This window comes from Halichoerus grypus, chromosome 5 (genome assembly GCF_964656455.1).
Source record: "Halichoerus grypus chromosome 5, mHalGry1.hap1.1, whole genome shotgun sequence".
In the NCBI taxonomy this organism is placed as follows: Eukaryota; Metazoa; Chordata; class Mammalia; order Carnivora; family Phocidae; genus Halichoerus; species Halichoerus grypus.
The window spans coordinates 63811806-63828130 of NC_135716.1; the positions used below are offsets into that span (position 1 = coordinate 63811806).

Below are 16325 nucleotides of genomic sequence, written 5' to 3' on the forward strand. Positions count from 1 at the left end.
CAGGGCTATCCCTAGTATTCCATCAGTCAAGAGTCTTTTGAGGGAAAATTATTTCTCATGAAGCATGAAATGAGAGCAGAAGCCCAGTGGATACTTAGCACTGCAACTGCAGAAAGAACTTTTAATGGTGCACACATTCTAATTCTAGTGTGTTTTAATATCAAAGTATATTGTCTGTGATGGCACTCAGTATTTTGCTTGTGTTGCATAGTTATCTGAGAAACATTGAAATTTCTTGACTTACTTGATGGGTTTTTTTTAACCGTTTACATATTTTTATTTGAAAGATTAATTTACTGTATCAGTCTTTCTCCTCACAGGTCAGGAAAAAACCTTAGAGCAAGAGACGAGTGAAATCAAACACCCTGAGACAATAAACAGATATGGAAGTTTAAATTCCTTGGAGTCAACATCATCATCAGGAATAGGCAGCTACAGTACACAGATGTCTGGCACTGACAATCCAGAACAATTTGAAGTCCTAAAGCAACAAAAAGAAATAATAGAACAAGGAATAGATTTGTGAGTGTCCAATTTTAAGAAGAAGTGTTACTGAATATCCTTTTGCTAATACTGTATCACCCTTGCCCTGGGTTTCTCTACATCTTCAGAATATTTCTGTTCCTTTCTCATTACCACCTTTCATTGAGTAAAACCGGGCACAGGTCTCCTGTATCCGAGACTTCTAGTGGCTCATTATTCAGCTCTCCTTGTTCATTGCAATCTAGCCCAAGAGACCCCTGTAATGCACATTAAATTAATTTTGCAGCATATCTTACATACTGTTGATGAATATCATCTCAGTAGTTTTGCATTGTTCATTTAGTAGCTCAGTTATAAAATCCCCCATTATATTTCCTAAGCAGATGACAAGTCAAAAAATTTACAATATGAAACTTCTAATAGCTAGCTTCTCATTGCTCCTTTTATAGGTTTTATATTTTCTCCAGTTGGGTTACAAATGTGCTACTCTTGTTACTGATCCATTGTTATCAATTTCAGTTTTATATGTTGATAAGGTAATAACCTCCTTTTCCAACCTGGCTACTCTACCAGACCCAGATCTTGTAAAGTCAGTTTTCCCACTAAGCTGTATGGCATTGACCTGCTCCTGGACTATTTCGTATCCAAATAGTACCATGCTGCTTTCATTCCTCTAATTGCCCATCTTTTTCAAAGAGAAACTGGAAGGAAACATGAAGTTGCTGACATTTCTCCGTGGATCTAGCTACTGTAAACTGTTAAAAAATTCCCTTGTATATTTACCTGGTTTGCTACTTCTCCTGTAAAGCATTTCTTCCTGACTCTTAAACAGTACTTTTGGTGAATGTTCAAGTTCCCAAAAAAAGGCAAAATGTATGCACGTATATTGTCATAAAATTATAAAATCTCACAAAATTGCCTCAGGAAAGAGCCATTAATAGTTCATTCATTCCAGTTTTTCAGTCAATATTTATCAAAGTCCTATCTGTTCCTGACATTATGCAAGGTCCTAGGGAAACCTGATGAATGAAACAGCCATGGCTTCTGAGGGACTCAGGGTCTAGTATGTGTAATCAGATACTCATATTGAAATTCTCAGCAAGTGTTACTCAGCAAACATGTATTTGGTGTTTGGGACTGTGTGCCAAGAACCATGAAAGCATTGGTTCTTGTATTTAAGATTACAGCCTAAATATGGGGCAAAAGTGTTTTTCTAAAATAATACCATGTATTGTCCATAATCGTATACAAAGTGCTGCCAAGATATAATAACTCTCTTTGAAGTATTTGGGAGTGAGTTGGAGTCGTCACAGGACTGCAAAGCGAAGGGCTCCTTAGTCTCTAGTCGGCCTTTCAGCCCCTGGACTTGATCTCTGCTTCATACTTTCATGAGAATGCTTTCATGTTGCTATGTTCTCATTACACTCTTTCATGACTGTGGCACCATTCTGTCTTGTTCCTCCTACCATTCTGATCATGCCATCTCAGTCTTCCTGTGGGCTATTTATCTCCTGCATACAGCTTAGCATTTCCAGAGTTCTGTCCCTCAGCCCTTTTCTTACTTTGTAATTTCTCCTAGATGATCATGTTCTTTTTCATGACTTCAGCTACTATGTATGTGCTAGCATGTCACCACTCCCCAGTGTTACTTTTAATGTAAATACCTCTGCTGAAGTCTAGACTCATGTCCATAATTGCCCGTTGGACATCTCTGTTGGATATTGCTTAGGTTCTCACACTCAGTATGTCCATAACCAAATTTATCAGTCTCCATTCTCTCCATAATCAACTCCCTAATACTCTAACCAAAAACAAAAGACAAATAGAAAACTACTGTTTCTGTATTTCTTATTTAGGCTAGTAACCCCAGCATGCTACCAAATTTAAAAGCTAGAATCCTGGGAGTTACTTATATTTTCCCTTTGGATCTAGTCTGTCGCTAAATCCTGTTGATTGTACTTGCTAAATATCTATGCTATTTATCTCTTCTCTCCATCTCCCACAGTTGTTTTCGCAAGTCAAACCAACACCATTTCTTGCCTAGACTCATGTAATCTTTTAATTGGCCTACCTTTCTTTGGTCTTATTTATTCTGTAGTCTTTTTCTCACACTTAGCTAGAGTGATCTCTCTTGAATGAAAGCCAACTTCTGTTTCTGCCCCCCTTTTGTTTTTAAAGAATAAAGTCACAGCTTCTTGTAATAGGATATAATAACCTTCATGATATAGGTCTGCTGGACTCTAAGCTTCATCACCTGCCACTTCTTTGGCTCACTTCATCCTTCCAACAATGCAGAGCTGTTTGTTACAGTGTCATTGCTGTTTTATGCTGCCGTGTGTTAATATGACCCCTTCCTCTCTCAGATGTTTTTTCTTTTTATGAAATATGTAGTTCTTCTTCAAAGCTCAGTTTCACAGTCACCTTCCCCAGGAAATATGTCACAGCCGTCTCTGTTCATTACTTCCTCTTCTGTGCTATCTTACCTTGTCAGTACATTAGTTGTTGCATTTTTACTATTACAGTTTTTAAAAATCAAGTTTATTAGGGAGAAAGCTTCTAGAGAGCAGAGATTGTGTTTATCTCAGTGAAATATGTTTGATTTTAATTTATGGTATGAATTAGGACTTGACAGGATCATTCGGACAGGACAGGTAAGGACATTTCAGACAAAGAGAATGACATGTGCCGCAGCACAGAGGAGAGGAACATTGAGGACTATTGCTCAGCATGGCAAAGGCAGGGTCGGGGGCAGTCACAGGAGATGAAATGAGAGCATTGAGTTGGATCCGGATTCCAGAAGGCCTTACTCTCCATGTAAACAAATTTTTATCTTGTTTTTCTTGACTTTGGCATACTAGTATTGAAGGATTTTAGTTAGAGAAGGAGTAGCATCAGGTTTCTCTTTTGGAACGATTACTTGGCCAGTAGCCTGAAGGATGGATTAGAATGTGAGCAAAACAAAAGATAGCAAGACCATTTAAGTACTGTTACCCAGGTGACAGGTGATGAGGGACCAAAGTAATTAGTGGTGTAATAAAAGTAGAAAGTAAATGATGTGGAAACAAGGAGGTGACCTTTGAACTGGATCTGTAAGCATGAAGGAGAGTTCCACAGTGAATGGAGCAAGTAAAGGCCGTGTGGAGGAAATAGACTGCAGAAATGCATTCTGCTTAAGAAATGAGAATAGGATATGTGGGAGTAGGTGGGTGGGAGGGGATGAGATAAACTAGAGCTGTACTGAGAAAGATTTTGTGTATCCATCTAGTCAGTTTGGAGCTGTATTGAGAAAGATTTTGTGTATCCATCTAGTCAGTTTGGACTTGACTTTGAAAACATTGCGTATCTAGGGATTTTTTTAATGAAATGATGCTGTCAGATTGTTCTTAAACAGTCACTAGAATTCTTTACTTTAAAAGCAGGAAACAGAATTAATCAGTGGGTGTATATGGAATGAACCAAGATTACTTGAGCATTAAGGAAAATATAAATATTAAAAGCATGAGATATTTAGTATTTATATCCTTACTCAGAGCTTATCTACAACATGACATTATCTCAAATAGTGAAATGGTCCATATCATTGATAAAGATGGCCTTTTGCTTCAGACTCTTTTCTAAGAAAAGAAAAATAAAACTTTGGATAATGTAAAAAGTTTTGTATATTCATGCATTGATTATATTAAATAAACTATTTTCTAAGTTGTATTAGAAAATTAATTTACAGTAGTTTAAGATCTTCTTTTCAAATGATTTTCTGTTTCTAATGTTTGTATTAACTTTAACATCATCTAGATTTAATAAGAAACCAAAGAGAGGAATACAGTACCTCCAAGAACAAGGGATGCTTGGCACTACACCTGAAGATATTGCCCAATTCTTACATCAAGAGGAAAGATTAGATTCTGTAAGAAAACCCATTTTTTTATTCTAACCTTCTCTATAAAATTCCTTTTTAAGTTAATAATGATACATACTGTTTCCCTTTAAAAGTGCCCTCCTAAGTATGTAAGTAAAACTTACAAAGAATAACCTAGGTATTCTTAATTTTGCTTTTTAATTTTCTAAACTCAAAAGAATATCTTTTTTTAATAAACACATTTAGTGTGTTTAACTTTTATTTAGTTTCACGTTTGAAATAGTTAACCCTGTAGTCAAAACCTGTGAATCTTACATTTTTTTCTGCTCTTTAAATCTCTGTGGCAAATGTAACATTTCATAAGGATATCAGTTTTTTTATCTTTTGTTCTTTAGACTCAAGTGGGCGAGTTCCTGGGAGATAATGATAAATTTAACAAAGAAGTCATGTATGCATATGTGGACCAACATGACTTTTCAGGAAAGGACTTTGTTTCAGCCCTTCGTATGTTTCTGGAAGGATTCCGTCTTCCAGGGGAAGCTCAGAAAATTGATCGATTGATGGAAAAATTTGCTGCAAGATACCTTGAATGCAACCAAGGGTAAGCAAGATTCAAATTCAGGTATTTATTGGTTGCCAGCTATATCCAAGACATTGTGGCAGGGAGCATCAGAAGATTCATCATTCCTTACACCCAGAGAACTTAGATTGTGATCTAGAAGTGATAAGACAATTCCATAAAAACACGTAGTATGAGCTAGAACATAAATCCTGAAAGAGAAAATTATGGGGGTTTGAGATGATTTATTTAAATGCAACTATAAAACAACAAAAGTTTGTAACATGATACACTTATTTTTCCAGACAAACCCTTTTTGCTAGTGCAGATACTGCTTATGTTTTGGCTTATTCAATTATCATGCTGACCACAGATCTTCACAGTCCACAGGTATGTACTGTGTATAATAGATAGTACAAATTAAATAAGTGCTTTTGAATTCAGTAAGAGTTGAAATTTTAATCTTATTCAGTGAAACCAGTCACCAGATTGGGGTATTTAATTTGGTGTAGTGTTCATTTTACAAATGTGGTTTCTGGGGGCACTGGGGTGGCTCAGTCAGTTGAGTGTCTGACTCTTGGTTTCTGCTCTGGTACTGATCTCAGGGTTCTGGGGTGGAGCCTTGTGTCAGGCTCCACGCTCAGCAGGGAGCCTGCTAAGATTTTTTTTTTCTCTCTCCCTCTGCCCTTCCTTCAGCTCATGGGAGTGCTCTCTTTCTCTTTCTCTCTCTCTCTCTCCCTCAAATCTTTTTTTTTTTAAGATTTTATTTATTTGAGAGAGTGTGAGAGCATGAGCAGGGAGAGAGGCAGAGCAAGAAGCGGACTGCCTGCTGAGCAGGGAGCCCCCACTGCAACTGTGGGGCTCAATCCCAGGACCTTGGGATCATGACCTGAACCGAAGGCAGACGCTTAACTGAGTCACCTAGACACCTCTAAATAAATAAATGTTTAAAAAAAAAAACAAAAAACGCAGTTTCTGGTAATAATTCTAGTTAGACTTTCAGATATCTGTAAAATAAGTCTGTATTTGTCTCATGATGGATAGCTGTATAAAGCTTAAGATAAATTTTAAGAATATGTATTAGTTCTTCTGCCTATACTTATTACAACATAGAAGACACTATATATAAACTTTTTTTCTTTTAAACATTTCAAACTTAAGCAATAGAGTGGTTAGTATGGGAATCCTTCCTGTGCCCATCACCCAGCTTCCACAGTTATCAACCATGGCCAGTCTTCTTCATTCTGTATCTTCTCTCTCTCCCAGATCATTTTGAAGTAAATACCAGGTGTCGTATCATTTCATCTGTATTTATTTCAGTGTATATCTCTGAAAGACACATACTCTATTTAAACATAACCACAATACCATTGCACCTAAAAATTAACAATAATTTTAAAGTGTTGATACCTAGGATATTGAGATATTCATTTGCCTCTTAAAATTCATAACTCCTTCTTAAATATTAAGGAATTGTCACTTGAGTTCTGATACCATTAGCAAAAAAATTATTTTTAAAGTTTTAGGTATTTTATACTTTGTTTCAAAAAACATGCGTTGATACCTTTGGGGAAAATTACCTTTATACATTTATCTATTTGAAAGAATTTCTTCATACTTCTTAGGGATAGGCATCTAATGAAATTTATTATTCTTAGGAAATGAAATAAACTATTACTAATCTTAGAGGTTTGGAAAAATTAAAATTTATTTAAAGGTGACGGGCGCCTGAGTGGCTCAGTCGGTTAAGCGTCTGCCTTCGGCTCAGGTCATGATCCCAGGGTCCTGGGATCAAGCCCCGCGTCGGGCTCCCTGCTCAGCGGGAAGCCTACTTCTCCCTCTCCCACTCCCCCCTGCTTGTGTTCCCTCCCTCACAGTCTCTCTCTCTGTCAATTAAATAAATAAATAAAATATTTTTTAAAAAAAAATTTATTTAAAATTTTGAGATTAAACTTTGCAATGTAGGGACTTGTCTGTGTGGGTTTTGAGATGTTTAAGGCAGGGTTGATATGGAAAGTATGTATCAAATGTATCATGGGGATTATATACAGAATTACCCTTAGATTTAAACAGCAGAATTCAACAACTATGCATTCACCAGCGATTTATTTGATTTTATATAGACATTTCTTAAAAGGTCATTTAATATTTTAATCATTTAAAAATTGCCCTTCGCAGGGCGCCTGGGTGGCTCAGTTAAGTGCCTGCCTTCTGTTCAGGTCATGATCCCAGGGTCCTGGGATCGAGCCCCATGTAGGGCTTCCCGTTAGGCGGGAAATCTGCTTCTCCCTCTGCACAGCGCCACCCCCCCCCCCACCCCCGGCTCGTGCTCTTGCTTGTGCTCTCTTGCGTGCACTATCCCTCTCACTCTCTCTCAAATAAATAGAATCTTTAAAAAAATAAATAAAAGTTGCCCTTGGCATATTACTGGCAGTGTAGTTAAAGCAGCTCCCTTTCAGGTTTTTTTTATGCAGTATACTTTTTTCCATGGTGTTACAAGGCTGTCTACAGATACTGATTTACTTGGATATCTTCATATCAGAGTTTGCTGTCTGGTGTTTTGGTCCAAACCAATACACTACCACCCGTTTGTTTTTAAAATGTTATATTTTTAAAGAATTTGGTTCTGTAAAGGAATTATCAATGTTACATGCATCTGTGTCATATCTTCCCATACATATGTACATCCTTGTCTAAGTTATTTTGAGGAAATATTAAAACATCTTTTAATGCCCTTTCATAGTACCCAGATTGTTAAAAGTTTCTGAACACAGATTAGTTAGGAAACAACTTGAGAACAGTGCTCTGTCTTCATGGCACTTGTTTCTGTCCATAGAACATGTGCATGGAGTCCTGGCCTAGCAGTGGTAATTGCTTGTAGTCTTCCCACTCCCTCTCAGACTACTGTTGGCTGGCTGATAGGCAGCCTATAGGTACAGAACAGCTTATGAGTTTCTATGAAGGAAAATTCAATTAGAAAACTGAACCCATAATCATGACCCCATATGATTTGATTCAAGACCACATGAACTGTAACAAATGACACCATTTTGAAAAGAACATGGGTAAATTTTAAAGGAATTCCTTAGAACTAGGTCTTTTCATTCTTAGTTGTTTTCAAAGTTAAAATATTTAAACAAGTCATTTTTGTTTCTATTTCACCTAGAATATTTATAATTAGACTAATTTTTATATATTGTCTGAGTCAATGAATTATTTTAAAATTTGAGGTATATATTTAGAACACATTTAGGTTTTTTTGTGTATATTAATCTCCATCATAGTAACAACTGGCTTTAAGTGACTTAAACACTAAAACTAAACACAGCTTGATATAAGTACATGAAGGGCGCCTGGGAGGCTCACTTGGTTAAGCGACTGCCTTCGGCTCAGGTCATGATCCCAGGGTCCTGGGATCGAGCCCTGAGTTGGGCTCCTTGCTCAGCGGGGAGCCTGCTTCTCCCTCTCCCTCTGCCTGCCTGGCGCTCCCCCTGCTTGTGCTCTCTCTCTTGCTATCTCTCTCTGTCAAATAAATAAAATCTTTTAAAAAAAACATACGCACATGAAAACAAAAGTTAAGAGTGGAGTGTTCCATAAAAGATAAGGAGGAAAAGAAAAGTAGGATTATGTTTTTTTTATCCTACTTTCAGAATCCCATTGTGGCAGAATTGTTCTGTTTGAGCAGTATATTTTTATTTGGGGTATCTGAAATTCATGTATTCCCTACTCCCACTTCTGGGAGCTCCCCACTCCCACTTCCCAACCCAGACCCACAAGTATATTATACTGCTACTTCAGATTTTTTATCAAGACTTCTTTTTGTCTCTGATTGGCATGATGCTAAAACAATATGGCATGCTCAAGATCTCCAAGTGATGTTAATCTTCTTTTAGCCTCTTATTGGCAGCACTTGTACGGTCTTTCATTTTAGTGTCTCTGAGTTATTGTTTTTTAGTATTTATCAGAACTCCAGGAGAAATGGCTTTCTTTCTTTCTTTCCTTTTTTTTTAAGTGCTGACTCAAGATGAGTTTTTAAAGTTATGACTTGCTTATTACTCTGTGTACCTTATAAATTTACAGGAGGAGTCTTACGTTTGGAGTTGCTTCAAATTCTTTATGGGAGATGGTGGAAATGTATATATAATTGAATAAATATATAGGCATACCTCGTTTTATTTTTTGCAAATTGAAGGTCTATGGCAACCTTGCATCAAGCGAGTCTGTCAGCACCATTTTTCCAACAGCAATTGCTCATTTCATGTCTCTGTCACAATTTGGTGATTCTCGCAATAAACCAAACTTTTTCATTACTATTACATTTGTTAATGATGATCTGTGATCAGTGAATTATGACTCTTTGAAAGCTCAGATGACGGTATTTTTAGCAATAAAGTATTTTTGAATTAAGGTATGTACATTGTTTTTTTAGACATATTGTTATTGCACACTTAGGGTAAATATAACTTTTATATGCACTAGGAAGCCAAAAAATTTTATTTGACTCACTTTATTGTGGTAGTCTGGACCCAAACACAGTTTCTCCCAGGTATGCCTGTATCTTTAGAGACGTCGTAAGACCTCTATGGGTTTTTTGGAGATATAAACATTTTGACTGTGCTCTCAAGTTTGGTGACAGGGCTGTATCTTATAAACTACAAATTATTACTCCACAGATTGATCAAGGTATGCTGCAGGACATTCCTATTCTAAGACAGAATGTTCAAAGGCTACTTCACCTGGATCACCTAACATTCATTTACCATGCTGAGTCAGTCAGGGAGGGGAGATTGTTATCTGATTTTAAATGAATTCAGCTGTTACTTTGCATCCACTGTTATATAAAATCATCTTTTAAATCATTACAACATATTTATGTTTTCCCAAACTAAGATTTAAATCTTTTTGATACCATATGTTTTTAATAGTTGTCATGGTTCTTTTTTTAAACCTTGGGCAAAAATAATTTCATTATTCGATTTCCCTGTTTCTTATTATAAATTATTTATGTACCCATCTGAGAAGGTGTATTAGCATATACCAGGCTAGGTCTTTTCTACATTGCCTTCATTTTCTATGACTTTTTTCATTTTAATACATGTTTTGTTGAATATTTTCCCCTTCCTGTCCTCAAAGTATTTATAAATTCTAATTCATATTCTTAAAATAGTAATTTTTAAGTAAGTTTAAGAATTAATGGTTTTTCATTTCTAGGTTAAAAATAAAATGACAAAGGAACAGTACATTAAGATGAATAGAGGTATCAATGACAGTAAAGACCTTCCTGAAGAATATCTATCAGCTATCTATAATGAAATAGCTGGAAAAAAGATATCAATGAAAGAAACAAAAGAACTCACAATCCCTACAAAATCAAGTAAGCAAAGTAAGTATCCAAATCAATTGAATTCTGATTGTTCAGGAGGAAAAATAGGGTTTCCTAAGAGTTTTTCACTTGGTTTAGAGTAAATCAGATACTATTCTAATGAGAAGTATAATAATATACAGTTGGCTGATCTGGTTATATTTTTTTTCCACATTCTGAGTAAAAATAGCACTGACCAGTGATCAACAGAAAATGCTATATAATTTGCATGGATTCGTATGCATTTAATATATACTTGTCAATTTAGCAGTAAATCTCAGCATGGATTTGGACGTCAGCAAGACTGCTTAGGCAGCCCCACTAGTCAGACTTCAGCTCTCAGTCTTTTTCTGCCTCCTTATCATCTACAAGCAACACAATTCTATCTGTTCATCTATTGCTACACATAAACACAAGCTGGAAGTAGGGATGATTCAAGGAGATGGGGAAGGTTAGGATTGTGAGGGAGCTCATGGAGTTGGAAATCACTCCTTCAGATGCACCACAAATTATATCATTATAGAGGTCGTAGATCTAACCAGCATGAGAAGCCAACTGTGGGCTTGTCTCCATTGTAAACATTCTATACATGTGGACAGTGGTAATTAAATTAGAGCTAAAAATCTGACTATAAGATGAGTGTAGTGGCTCAGGAATATAACAGTAATATGGAAAGAAGACTCCTGCCTTTCTGAACACTCCACCTGGAAATGAAATCTCAAGCTTTATCTCACAGAACAGGTTGCAGTAGCACAATTCTATTGACAGGAGAGGAACAAGGGCCTATGTGATATGTGTATTTCCAGAAGTTGATAAAGAATTATGAGAGTCGGGGGCTAGGGAGGTGTTAGAAGGAATAGTGAAATATAAATGGCCTTATCTTTTGGGATAATGTAGAAGATGATTCTAAGGAGTTTTAATACTCCCTTCATTTTATAGATGAGGAAACTGAAGTCCAGAGAGGTTAGAAAACTTAGAATCATAGAATCTATAAGCTGAGTATAATGTAAAAAACTTAATTAAATCCTTACAGCTAAAATCCAAAGAGTGGCAAAGCTAAATCTTGAATTAGTGTCTTTGGCTCGTTTTGCAGTCCAGTTCCAATAGCAGTTTACTTGGTCATATTATTTTCAGCTCTTCTCCTTATAACGTTGTTAAATATGTTGCTCAAGACTTCATTTTCACACCTGAGTAGATGCCAATTCTCTGATTCAGTTTTCTTCTTCAGACCCATAATAAAACCTCTTCCTATCCTCCTTTTCTCTGGCCTAATTTGTCCATGGTGGTAGAGTATCAATGAGAAGCAGGATATGGGAAGGCTGTAGGGGTACTGAAATACTGATGTCATCCCGGAATGTTAGGATTACTGTTTTCTTGTTAACTCAGGAGTTGTCATTCAAGCCTGTGTCATCCAAGGACCCCCTTGCCTTCTACCTGTCTCCTCCTATTCTCCCATCCAATGGGTTGTTTCCCCAGTGCTTCCACTGTGACAGATTTATACCTACTCTCTTCCCTTCTCATAGGTTTTCCACTTATCCCCAGCTCTTAGTTCAGGAATTTTTCCCCCATTTTTGAGGTATAATTCATATAACATAAAATTAAACATTTTGAAGTGAATGGTTCAGTGGCATTTAGTACATTTACATTGTTGTGCAACCACCACCTCTGTCTAGTTCCAAAACATTTTCATCACCCAAAATAAAACCTTGTACCCATTAAACTTAACATTCCCTCCCTCTCACCAGCCTCTGGCTACCACCAGTCTGCTTTCTTTTTCTATGGATTTACCTACTCTGGGCATTTCATATAAATGGAATCACACCTTATGTGACCTTTTGTGTCTGGCTTTTTAAGACTATACCTAATTAGTATTAATTGGTGGTATTTATTATTTTATAGTAAAAAAGCATTTAAAAAGCTTTATATCTTAAATGCTAATAGTGCTTGTTATTTCAGATGTAGCCAGTGAAAAACAAAGGCGGCTTCTGTATAACTTAGAAATGGAACAGATGGCCAAGACAGCAAAAGCACTCATGGAAGCTGTGAGCCATGTTCAGGCACCTTTTACAAGTGCAACACATTTGGAGCATGTGAGACCCATGTTTAAGGTAAGAGTTACTAATAACTTTTGGTTGCAGTATACATTTATATGTAACTTTGTTCAGTGTGTTTTTAAGTTAAGGAAATACAGTGATTATAGCCCATTAGTATAGACCTGGAAGCAAAAGCAATGCTATTTAGGATATAGGAAATATAAAGTTTTTCTTAAAGAGAATGAGAAAAGGTATACACTACTAGCAGTTAATAAGTGTGTGACCTTAAGAAATAAGAATGGGAGGATTTCAGAGAATGATCATTAATTTTTGGCCTGGTTTTCTCCAAATAAGTTCTATTTAAACCTTTGGAGTTACCTAAAATTTCAAAGTGATCTTGAACTTCTGGCCAGGAACTCACATGAGGGTTCTGAGTATACCTGGAGTGCAAAGAGTAGAGTGAGGAACAAAAGCAAGCGTTATTTATGTTTAAAGGTTGATCTAGTAAGAATGATACTTACTGGTTCTTTAAAATCTGATTGCCTATTCCTTCTTCATTTTCCTGTTCTTTTTTCCTATCCTTTCTCTGAAATGCAAGAGTAAGTAAGCAGTGAATCGATAAGGATTACAGGGAAATAGAGGAGAGTCTAGTCAAGATTGAAAAGGGAGAAGGGATAAAGTAAATTCCAGTTTGTGGGACGGTGTGGTAGGATGGTTTGTGGAGGCTAAAGATTGTAATTTGAGTTCTCATTCAGATATGAAGTACACATATGTGTATGGGTAGTAAAAGACGACTACAAGATTGCTTTCTTTTAGTTCTAAAGTTTTATAGTTCTACCTCTACTTCAACGTCTGTGTGATAATGTTATTTCCAAAAGTTGATGAAGAATTGTAGGATGGGGGAGAGGGGCCTGGGGGAGGCTTGTTAGAAGGAATAGTGGAGTATGACTAGCCTTATCTTTTGAAATAATACAGAAAATAATACAAGAAACATTTTCTCTTTATTATGAACCATTTTATAAAGCAGCTTTTTGTTTGGTTTTGAATAGTCTTACACTCTTGTTTTTCTTCTCAAATGTTTTTTGTTTGGGGGAGGTAGAGAATGAAAAAAAAGGAAGAAACCAGCCACAATTTTGTCACTCAGAAAAAACTGTTGATATATTCATATACTACTTTTTTAATCTTAATTCAATAATTGTGACCATATTATGTGTAGAATTTGTATCTTGCTATTTCTCTCATAATAAGTATTTCCCTGTATCATTAAAAATTCTTCATAAATAGCTTATTTATTCTCTAAATTAGTTCTTTAAACATCTTCTAAGCTAGCATTAAGAATCTTTCCTCTTATCACCATTCTACTGCCATTAACCTCTCCAGACATCCTCATTTCTCATCTTATTATTGTAGTGTACTAACTGGTGTCCTTAGGTCTATTTTTGTGCTCCTCTTATCCATTTACAGAGGCCAGAATGATCATTTTAAAATACAAAAAGAAATGTTGCCTTCTTCCTTAAGGCCCTTCACTAACTTTGCATGATACTATGATGAAACTAACACATCCACAACATCTGTAACCTTGCGTGGTCTGGCTCCAACTGCCTTTCCAGCCTCATTGCTAGATTTCTTCGGTCTTACTAGGCTGCAGTCACACAGCATTCCTTCAGTTTCTAGAAATGTCCTAAATTATTTTCTTTTCAAAGCATTCTTACAAGCTGTGTCTTTTGTCTAGAATGCTCTTTCCTTCTTTGCCCAGGTGGTTTCAGCTTTAAATGTTACCTTCTCAGACAGGTCTACCCTACCCCCACCATCCAAATTTGGTCCTTTTTCATAATGTGCTATGCTTATCCTTCATTGTATTTATAACAGTTTGTGTTTATACATTTACTTATTTTAAAATTTAATATCTGTTTACTAGACTTTTAAGTTCCATGAGGCAAGGGACTATGTAATGTTCACTTTTCCCAGTATCTATCACCATTCTTAGCTTGTAGTAAGTGTTCAGTAAACAAGCATTGACTAAGTACCAGACTAAATGAAAGATTTCTAGATGTGATATAATATTAAGGGACTTTTTAAATACTGCCAAATTGTATTTTAACAAAGGGTTATACAGTATGAATGGGTAATTTCACTGACCCCTGGATATTATTTAGGTGTAGTTTGATAGGAGAAATCATTGTCTTTAATTCCTAACGGAGTTAAATATATTTTTCACATTTATACTTGTATAAAATATTGCACAGGTTTCTGAATAGATGTGCTGTTTCTTTACTTAAAATAGAACATGTAATTTATTACTTCCATGTGGTACTTCATATTTTAAAAGTACTGTATTTCATATGCTTCCCAAAGTATCTCTCTATAGTGGCAGTCCAGGAATTAAAGAGAAAGAAAATGAGGTTCAGAGAGATTAAGTAAGTGGCAAAGCTAGGACTAGAAATAAGGTACTGTGACTTATGTTCCTTTGTTTAGGGATTATATACTTATACTTCTAAACTTTCTGATGTTACAAACAAAGCTTTGGGTAATCCTTTGGGTAATGTTTTTCTTAGTAATCTTAAAAACTTTTTAGATCTTTTTAAAATTCCAGTTGTCATTTTTACAGTACATTGGTATCAATCTTTTTCATCTCTATGGTTATGTGGATATATATTTTTGCTTCATTAGAACCTATTAAAAGCAACAAATACTCGTATTAGACAATTCAGGGTTACACAAGCACACACCAATGTATACACATATGTTTTGATGTCAGAATTTTCAGTAATCCAAAGGCATTTTTGTTTAATTTACATTACAGTTTTACATTAGGTATTCAGTATTACCTACTGGTAAAATTTAGTATTTGTTGGTTTTTGCAGTTTGTAACAAAGAAGTATTTTATTGAACTATATTTTTTAAGTATTGTCCAACTAGGAACCAGACATATCATTGATATTGCAGTGTAAAATATTTGACTATAAAAAAAGTAAGGCTAAATGTGATGTCCAGGGAGCGGGCTTAAAGAAAAAAGAATAATGTAATTATTGCAAGTAGAAAATGACTAAAAGGATTTTCTTAGAAATAAAGTCTGTGAAATACTGCAAGGGCCTTTAAAGCTTGCAGAGAGAGATGAGTTCTGAAAGTAGGGGTAAGACTACTATCATTTATGAATAGTGACAATTCCCGTTTCTTATTGATGTCAATAATTTATAGATGCTGTACTTAAAATATGCCTAAGGTCCTCTACTGAATTTGTAGTCTTGCTGTCCCTCTTATTTAAGCCCAGGCAATATTATGTATTTTTCCCCCAAAAAACTCACTACTTTTTTTTTTTCAGAACTTTCTCAAATCATTTATTGTCTGAAGCTTTGAGAAATATTAATGTATTACTACAATAAAATTTAATTATCACTTGATATTCATGATAGAGTTTAAATTTTTAATTTTTCTAGTTGGCTTGGACACCTTTTCTGGCTGCGTTTAGTGTGGGTCTGCAAGATTGTGATGATACTGAAGTAGCGTCTCTTTGCCTGGAAGGTATAAGATGTGCAATCAGAATTGCATGCATTTTCAGCATTCAGGTAACAAAGAATTTTGCTTTTGTAGCCAGTGTGGAAAGCATAAATTACTTATGTCATGACTATAATTAAAATTATTTTTTTATGTTTGACTTACTAAAGACTAATTTCAAGTTTATGATGGAATTTAAATGAATCTAATGTTTAAGTTTCTGAGAAACTGTGACAGAAGGGGTAGTTCTATATTGGTGCATCTGGAATTCATCATAATGACTTTGGTTAGCATTTTTTTCTCTATAGAATATTAGCTGTAACCAAAGTTTCTAAGACTTTGAATTTCTATATGTTAATTTGAATATCTTATTTAAATATGTTGCAGGTTCATCATACTTATTGAATCATATTTTTTCATACTTGTGTGCTTATATATATTACTTTATAATTTCACTTAAACCTAAGAAAAGTTATCTTGAAGAGAACCAAGTATCTAGAACTTAATTTTCATGAAGACAGGCCCTTCTAGTAATTT

General features: G+C 35.4%; 1 protein-coding gene across 2 annotated transcripts in view; it reads left to right on the forward strand.

Annotated features, from left to right (window-relative positions):
* The window catches only part of ARFGEF1 (ARF guanine nucleotide exchange factor 1), a 144191-nt gene that overhangs the window by 89249 nt on the left and 38617 nt on the right, over window positions 1-16325 (forward strand). For both annotated transcript variants that reach the window (XM_036102409.2, XM_036102410.2), the window contains exons 14-20: window positions 321-522; window positions 4276-4387; window positions 4735-4940; window positions 5204-5288; window positions 10110-10281; window positions 12217-12368; window positions 15731-15859. In XM_036102409.2, the coding sequence (XP_035958302.1) occupies window positions 321-522; window positions 4276-4387; window positions 4735-4940; window positions 5204-5288; window positions 10110-10281; window positions 12217-12368; window positions 15731-15859 (1058 nt within the window). The remainder of the gene's footprint in view (window positions 1-320; window positions 523-4275; window positions 4388-4734; window positions 4941-5203; window positions 5289-10109; window positions 10282-12216; window positions 12369-15730; window positions 15860-16325) is intronic.